Raw genomic sequence first — 9038 nt, 5'->3', positions numbered from 1 at the left:
AGTAAATCGCATTTTTTTTTGCTTTAGCTTATCAGCTAAAATATACATTTAATAAAAAAAGAACTGTCAATGCAATCATGGCCCATTAAATAACACTATACAGTCCAAAGAAGCTTAGTAAAATCTTTTATTCAAATATTTAAATACAAAATACCAGCATTCCCATATTTATACAAGTATGTTATAAATATACCTGTTACATGTGGATATTTAATGCTTCAATGCATTGTCAAATAAATGATTATTAGATACTAGACAAGCAGTGCTGCAGACAAACGTGTCAAGTTAAATATGTATATCTTATATATATATACACTTTAATATCAAATGACCGAGAAAAGAAAGGGGTCATTTTATGCAGTATTTTTAAGAACAAAAATATTTCTACAGCCTCTTCACTAAATTCACAGAAAGGTCTTGATGGCTTTAATAATTTTAATACGTGTACATTTTTACAGATGTTCCCATCTACCTTCAAATACAATTCTTAAACTTGGCCATGTGTTAGAAAAAAAATATATAAAGCATTGCATTTTTAAATGTCAGTAACATGCAGCTGTTCATGAAAAGCTGTTTACATTTGTATTTAGTGAGTTCGATGCGATCAACCAGAAATAAAAGCTACATTCATTCTGACCCACTGCAAACCAGTGAAACTGTAACACCTAATGGACTGAAATGAGTTTGTTGTTTTCACAACTAACGCAATAAGCGTAAAATGAAGTACAGTCTGTCTGCCGTGCAAATAAACTCTCCGGTGACCTGATTCTCGTTTGAAGGCTGTGTGGAGGGAGACCTAAAAAGGTCCAGTCTTTAAAACAATATATTTCATTACATAATTGACCACAATGGCATAGACACACAGGGGGTATCTAGAGCCATGCATTCATACACAAACATAATTCTCTTTCACTTCATCATCATCAGTAACTAACTATACACGAAATCCCGCAATGAAACAGGCCATAAAATGAAGAATTCTACTAAACACTACAACAAACACCAGACACACATGTAATAAACTAGTAATAAAAATAAGGCTAGAAATAAACACAGGCATTAACAAAATCCTGCATTTTTGGTCATTGGTTTGCAAAACAGGGATTCAGATTATTATTAACAAACGATATAGAGATACGTTTAACACAAACAATCTGCAACATGTCCATCATGATGACTACATTCATGATTTTACTAGTGATTATCTGAGTGGCTGATTAAATACAATTAGCCCTTATCCCTCTCAATGCAGGGATGCAGCAAAAAATTCTTGTGTCTTATACACAGCTTTGTGTGGTCACAGGAATATTATTATATATATATATGGGCAAGTTAGAAAATGTACTTGAGTTGACAATTTGGGGTCTTTAAAAGGTTTGCTATGAGATTCTACATATTTTTCACAGCTACGTATACAAAATGTATAATAACCGTCATTAACGGAAACTTTGGCAGCTACTTCAAAGCTGCGGTAACCAATACTGAAATGCCAACACTCTCCTCAGTGTTGGGCTTCAATGGTCAAGTCTTTGGGAAGCAGCATGAATAATAAAAACGTAATTTCATTTAAACAGCATACACACTGTACCTTAGCTATGCAACCTGGCAACAAACCATCTTTAGACATTTCAAGGTTTAACCCAAATTGTTTTTTCACTCTTCAGCTTTTCATTTTCCCTCACTACACTGCTGAACTAAGACAACTGCAGACAGAATAGTGACTACGCATCATAATCCAATAATACAAATATGATAATACAGCACAATATGTTAGCACTCCTGCCTATTTGTGAGTGTTTGCAAAAGCAGTGTAACAGAAAAAAATAAAGAGTACATTCAGTTCTGCTGAGCTTCTATTACTTGTGGATTAAATTGCACTATAATAATGGTGATATCATCTCTGTACATGCGTGCCAGCTCCTCTGGCAAGCTGAGCATCTTAGACAGCCTCTCGTGATCCACCATGCCAAATTCATTATTGCCCACAGCATGGCGGATTAGGTGTGTGGCTGCATTTTGGTCTTGAAACGTGTTGGAGACCCGTGCCTTCCTCTCCTGTAGTAGCCCCTGCATTTGGCCCAGTGTGACCCTGTAGCCACCCACACTGATAGGTTGCTGCTGATGCACTCCAATCAGGTGCTCTCCAATGATACGGACCACCTCCTGCCGGTGCAGTGTCTCCCACAATCCATCTGAACCAAGCACCAGGAAGCGGTCTTGTGGCCGCAGCCGGTGATATGTCACCTCAGGTTCAGCCGTCAGGTACGGTGGTGTGTGGTAGTTGGGTGGCACAAACTTTGCATGCTCGTTCTCATGAAGTTGGTCTGGGCCAGACTCAAGCACACGCCGCTGCAGTTCAACACTCCACTTAAACTTGACATCACCAAACGCCCGAAAAGGCATGAGAAGACCAAGCAGCCTGTCCTGCCTCACCACTGTCTTGGCTTCAGACTGTGGGTGCTCAGCACGTACACGTTGAATCTCCGCCTCATTCTGTGCATTGTGGTCATTGGACAGGGTCAGCGCGGAGAACGAGCCATCGGGCTCCTGCACACCCAGAACAGCACGGCCATCACCCGCATTTGCCACATGCAAATTAGCACCGTCTATGTGTGCCACGCAGGATGTTGCACCTGAGAACGCCACACGTAACACCCAATAATGCAAAAAGGCGTTGGCATCCCCCACCTGTGCTTCCAAAGAGATGTCACTGTCCAGGCGTTTGAAAGCACTTGCCAGCACCTCGGAAATCTCAGGTTGTTCTCCAGGTGTGCTTAGGTCCAGCAGCTCTTGCCAGTATGTGCGCAGGCTATTGAAATAGAGGCGAGATGCCTCGCGACTGAAGTAGTCATTTGGATGCTTGTGCCACTGCAGGATCGGCTGAAGGGGCCGGCCACTCTCCACAGCGTTCTCCAGTTCAGCAAGTGTCTCGTGTGGCAACATGCCCACCGCTATGTAGTAGAAGAGCCTCTCGCTCAATGCCTGGGCACAAGCACAGCCAGCATGCCCATCAAAGACACCATAGAGCATGCCACGTGTTTGCAAACATGTTGCTGCACTGCGCCGGTCCTCAATAGGTGCATTGGCTGGAAGTTGATTACTATCAAACCCCATGACGGAACTGAGGTTTTTGCCATCAAACTCAGGCACTTTGAAGCTGTATTCATTGGCCTTCAGGATGCTGTTGACCTGAGGTGGTGTGAGGTAGTAGGTGAGCCGTGCTGCTGATGTCCTATAGCTCCGTAAAAGGAGCTGAATTGGATGTAACGGTGCTTTTGCTTGGTAGACACTTCTGCATGGAGGATGGCCTTGAAAGAAAGTCTGGCACAAAACGGATGGCACCCAAGTACGACCAAACCTCCCGCCATGGATTATCCGAAACAGCTGGGAGGTTGCAGCCATGAGAATTCCGCCTTACACACTTGTCAATGGACCTGCAGTGAGAAAAGGATGCAAAAGTATAAAATAAATAAATAAATAAATAAAACAAAAACCATGCAACACAGTTTTATTTGTGTAGCCTATGGCAATAATCAAAGCATTGCAAAAATGTTAGCACAACAGAAAGAATACTGCAATAAGAAAATAAATAAATAAATAAAAGTCTGCCAGACACCACAGGCATTTTCTGTTTAAAAAAATGCTTGAAATCGACCAATCTGAATTTGCCTCTAACAAATGTGCTTATATTTTCTTTTGCTGCAATTCCACCTTTTAAAAACCTTACTTTTAAAATACTGATGGGAAGATTTGATATTTTTAGTGACTTGGTTCTTTGAATCGCATTCATCAATATAAATGAATGGGTTTTTGAGTGATTTAGTTCATTTTGTTCCTTTAATTATCTTTAAAGCATATATAGCATTCACATGACAAAGACTAATGAAAATCAGACTAAGACTAATCAACTACTCAATTCTGTTTTCTGTGTAATGCACTGCATAGCGCATATCAGAGTCACGTGATTAAAGAACTAAGAATCAGACTAGATGAGTCGAGAGGTAAACGAATTAATTCTGTTTTCTGTACATAACCTACAGAGATTTTGCTATGCTTTGCTTATGCTATTAGAAAATGAACAAAATAACTCTGAGACTGATTGTTCTTTTGAGTCACATTAAAGACCGATCACTAATTCAATTCCAGTAGACTAAAGTTGATTGATCTGTTCCTGTTTTTGGTTTTGCCTTGATGTGTTTTGGAGACAGACCATCTTTATTTGTGGCTACCCTCCAACATTGTCCCATTGACATTATGTTAGACATCCAGAACAGATTATTTTCCTTAAACAGGACATCCCAAAATGTTTAATTCTTCTTTAAGCACTGCAGTTTGCTAACAATTGCCATTTCTTCTTTGATAACAAATGACATTCACTTTACAGTTATGATTATTCCTCACCATTTTGCAACTTATTAGTCGCTGCTAGTAAAGTCTCACCAGACAAAAAACTCAATGTTACCAAACTGAGGAGGTGTAAAGTCCTGAACTCTCCAATGGCACTTACTATACAGTTACAAAGAGCAGACTCCAGAAACTCAGTCCATAGCTAAACATCATCTCAGAAAAAGCACCTCCATAATTGAACTTTTTAAAAATGTAAGTACAGTAATCCGCTGTTTTACCGCGGTTCGAATCACAGTTTATCGCGGAATTGCCTTTGCCACATAACTAATTTGTTTAGCTGAGTTTCCCAGTCTCTCGCTGATAGCACGTTAGACCAGAAAACTTATAGGGAATTGTTTTTATAGAGTTTAATTTAAAAAAAATGAATTGAAAAATGAAGTAAAACGTTAATACAGTACAGTACTGTATACCTGAAATAGCATTTTTGGGGTGGCTTTCGTTTATCGCGGTTTGCCGTTTATCTCGGGGGTTTTGGCACGTAACCACGGCGATTAATGTAAAAAAGCACTTGCAAAAATCAGACAATGCAACTCAGCCATCATAATCTCTAAATTAACTGTTGATTCTCCTTGCTATAGAAACGGTCTGATTCAGAACTTTATTGCAAACCTTTCACACGAATTACAGTGAAGTATTGAAGTATTTCTGAGCTGACAGAAACACGTTATAACCAATCCGGTTAAACAATTCAACAATGTCAAAGTCAAATCTAGGATTTCAACAGAATCACATTACTGTACAAATCAAATCTATTTGAAAACTTTGCTCAGTATTTCTAAACTCTCAAGGTCACCAAGTATGCATTTAAGATCATGTTACCAAGCTTGTCGAGGGAGCAGCTATTGAGATATTTTTAGAATCGCTCCCCCAGACTCCTGACATCTTGACCTTGGATGGACTCGTCTATAAATACCTCTCCACACATGCACTATTACATAAAACACATACTGTTCTTTTTTTTTATTGCTGTTGCATGGGTTTCTTTTGCATGGAAATCTGTACAGTGTGTCTGAAAAGTCAATGGGGAATAAAGAGCCAAATCAAAAACACGATAAAAGGGAATCATGAGGGCAGGCTGGAAATAATAAATACAGCATTCAGTAGATGTAGTTTGACTTTCATTAACTCCTGAATTATTTACTAAGTCAGCTTGTTAGAAAGTTAAAAATGTGGATAAAGAGAAGAAGTTGAAATTCGTTTCGTAAAAAGCAAACCAAGTACTAACATAAAATCTATAATATTAGAGCTAGTCAACATCAAGCATCAACAGCTAGCCGAAGTCAGATCCTGCTGCAAATACTAGTACCAGACAGATAACAGATTTAACCTGCCCACATATGATTTATTTTAACCCTTACATTTATAATGACATCGCCTTGAATGCATAGTTTATTCTCAAACACCTTCTCAATATATAATGCTCTAGGCAGCGCTTTTACTAGCTGAAGAGCTGCATAGCGACTGTCAGCTACCCACACACTCAGGGTTAAACCCACTCAGAGCTCAACGATAAAAACCCAATCTTCCTGCACTACTCGGTCGTCCAACAACGCATTCACCGACACTGAGACAATCTGTACCTTCCTAAAGTTTTTCCCCTCACAATGTTTTGGAGGTTCTCAAAAAAAACCCATTACAAAATCCATATACCAACCCACCTGAAGCCCGCCAGTTCGGATTTACCTCAGCACTGGCCACTCGATCGACTCCGGGCTCTCCACAAACCGGAAGTAGGCGGATCACAGCGATTGGAGTAGAAAACGTTTGGCTAGAATCTACGTCAATCATTCGCTTCGGCTAGCCTGCATGCCTGATGTGGGAGGTTGCCAACTTTTATAGGGTGTGACCGAGTGTTTTTTATTACAGAACAGAACGCGTGTTTATAGACAACGGTCAGTCGTTCATGCAAGGAAGTGACGTCTTTGATACACAATGGCTTATACACAATAATATTGCGAGTGTATATTTATCCCTGCAATTAAAAAATGTCAATATTAAATCTGGGACCATTTTGTTTGTGCTCTCTCAGACCAGGAACTAACTTGCTGTCGGAAATTAGTGTTCAAATTTTCGAAAACACAAAACAGCATGATCGCTTGGATTATGGCAGTGAAGGCTGGATACTGACTAAAAACTCGAGAATATCTACTTTTATCTAAAACCAACAACACGTGGTGAAATAAATATTTTAATATGAATTAGATAAAAAAAAAAAAAACGTTAGCCAGCATTTAATTGCACGCATCTTCTTGTTTAACCGTGACCACACACTTGAATTAGATGGATCATTCAATACACACTTTTCCACCGCAACATGACTACAAACTTAAACATTTCAAACCGTATGAAATAATAAGGTATGTTCTTACCCCGCGCGCGCTCTTTGGTTCTTGTTCTGCCGATCGGTGAATCTCATAAATTAGTCACAGTGGATGTTTTGTTGTTGTTATGTTTTATGGCGGTCACAGTGGATTGAACACTGTATTATATTAATACCCTCCCTGGTTACCTTAGCAACAAACCAAACAGAGAATGTTTGAAAAATGATGTACACTGTTTTCATATCTGAAAGCATTTACAACAGTTACGTCTATTTATAATACTGTACTGGTTGACACTACCCGGTCTGTACTGGGAATAGTTCTTTACTAGTGATTCTCTTAATATAAATACACATTTCTGGTGAAGTAGACACATTTGCGCACATGCGCAGTAAAAACAGTGTTTCCGGTACGGATCGTGTAGCCACCGTCACTACTCGATCTGTACCGGAAACACGATTTGTACTGCGCATGTGCTCAAATGGATCTACTTCCTCTGTGAACTGTGTCGAAACTGAGCAATCCGTACTGAAAATAGCTATTTATTATTGGTTCTTTTCATATATATATATATATATATATATATATATATATATATATATATATATATATATATATATATATATATATATATATATATATATATATATATATACAGATCGAGTAGCCACATGGACAGCCTGGTGTCAGGTTTTCCATCGAAGATTCTCTACACCTGCTACTTATTTCCTTAGATACTCGGAAGAGAAAAGAGAGAAGAAATTGTCCTGTTGACAAAATCTCGTTTATTCATAATAAATGTATTCAGAAGCATGGGTATTCAGAACCAGTTAAAACTTTTGAGCCCCCTTTTTAATTCAGTGATTTATTTCTTTAATATTCTTTTGAATATTGTGCATTAATACCAATGACATCTAAACTATGAAAGAACATGTATGCAATTATGTAGTGAAGAAAAACATATATAAATAACCCACCTTTTGCTTTGGTGACAGTTTTTCACACTCTATAGAGGTAGTTGAATTGATTTCCAACAATCTTGAGGGTGTGTTTAGTGTTTGTTGGCTGCTTTTTCTTTACTCTTGGGTCCAACTCATCCCAAACCATCTCAAAGCATTTTTATATAAGTTTGTGTAGTTTGTTCAGATTGTAGAGGCCCGATCATCTGATGCAGAAATACATCACTCCTCTTCTGCTCTTACATAACCTAGAGGCATGTTTGAATTTATTGTCCTGTTGGAAAACAAATTAATTCCGCAAAGTGCAAAATAGATGGGTTGGCATGTTGCTGCAAAATGCTGTGGTAGCAATGATAGTTAAGTGTGTCCTCAATTTTGACTAAATCACCAACAGTGTCACCAGCAAAGCACCCCCAATCCAGCAACCAAAAACTTACATTTGGACATCTCAGACAAAAGGACAGTTTTTCAGTGATCTAATGTCGATTCCTTGTGTTTCTTGGCCTAAGCAAGTCTCTTTTTCTTGTTGTTCTATCAAAGTAATGGTTTCTTTGCCATCATTCGACCATGAAGGGCTGACTCACATAGTCTCCTCCGAACAGTGGATGTTGGAATATGTTTGTTATTTCAACTCTGAGAAACGTTTATGTAAATCAGTGGTTTCTGAGGCTGGCAATCCTAATAAACTTATCTCCTGCAGCAGAGGTAGCTCTTGGTCTTTTTTTCCTGGGACAATCTTACCGAGTGTCTGTTTTATCATAGCATCAATGGTTTTTATTATCAGAATGATTGACCTTTAAGTGACTAAAGTAATGCTAAATAGTTAAAGTAATGATGGACTGTCTTTTCTTTTTTCTTAACTGAGTGTTTCTTGCCATTATATGGATTTGTACAATAGTTGTATTAGGACTAATAGGGCTATTGACTTTGTATTTAAACTTTTCTCTGCACAAGACAATTGTATAATGTAAATGTAAAATATAGAAAAAATTTATGTATGTATAGCACACATTCTGAATGTGGAGAGGATTGTGATTGGCTAAATGCAGAGGTCGTTTCATCATCACTAACTAAATGAAAGACAGCTTCATATCAGGGAAGGCAGGACAGGAAGAATGTGTGCAGGAATTTAAAAGCAAAAAAACGTATCTTGTTCAAGCTGGTTATATTTGACATATGCAAGCCCATAATTCAATGAATTTGCCATGATGATGATTTTGAATTTTCCATGGATTTACCATGAGCTTCCTATACTCATACTGCCCAAGTACATGATCTCCTTATAATTACACCTATTGTTTAGTGTGAAGTGCAACATGAGATGATACATGCCCACTATAAGAAGGATACA

The 9038-nt window shown here is 38.4% G+C and overlaps 1 protein-coding gene across 4 annotated transcripts; it reads right to left on the bottom strand.

Moving 5' to 3' along the window:
- Positions 1-109: 109 nt before the first annotated feature.
- pdp1 (pyruvate dehydrogenase phosphatase catalytic subunit 1) lies at positions 110-6852 on the bottom strand. 4 transcript variants are annotated; one of them, XM_083529964.1, is made up of 2 exons: positions 6777-6852; positions 110-3434 (listed from the first exon to the last, which is right to left on the bottom strand). In XM_083529964.1, the coding sequence occupies exon 2, from the start codon at positions 3400-3402 to the stop codon at positions 1837-1839; it is 1566 nt and encodes a 521-aa protein (XP_083386090.1). In that variant the 5' UTR covers positions 3403-3434; positions 6777-6852; the 3' UTR covers positions 110-1836. The 4 variants fall into 4 exon arrangements, with proteins under 4 accessions (XP_083386090.1, XP_083386089.1, XP_083386091.1 ...); XM_083529963.1 differs by lacking the exon at positions 6777-6852 and adding an exon at positions 6066-6222; XM_083529965.1 differs by lacking the exon at positions 6777-6852 and adding an exon at positions 6091-6197.
- Positions 6853-9038: the final 2186 nt, after the last annotated feature.

The sequence above is a fragment of the Silurus aristotelis genome, assembly GCF_946808225.1.
Source record: "Silurus aristotelis genome assembly, chromosome: 25".
In the NCBI taxonomy this organism is placed as follows: Eukaryota; Metazoa; Chordata; class Actinopteri; order Siluriformes; family Siluridae; genus Silurus; species Silurus aristotelis.
This window is presented reverse-complemented; position numbering and strand designations above follow the sequence as displayed.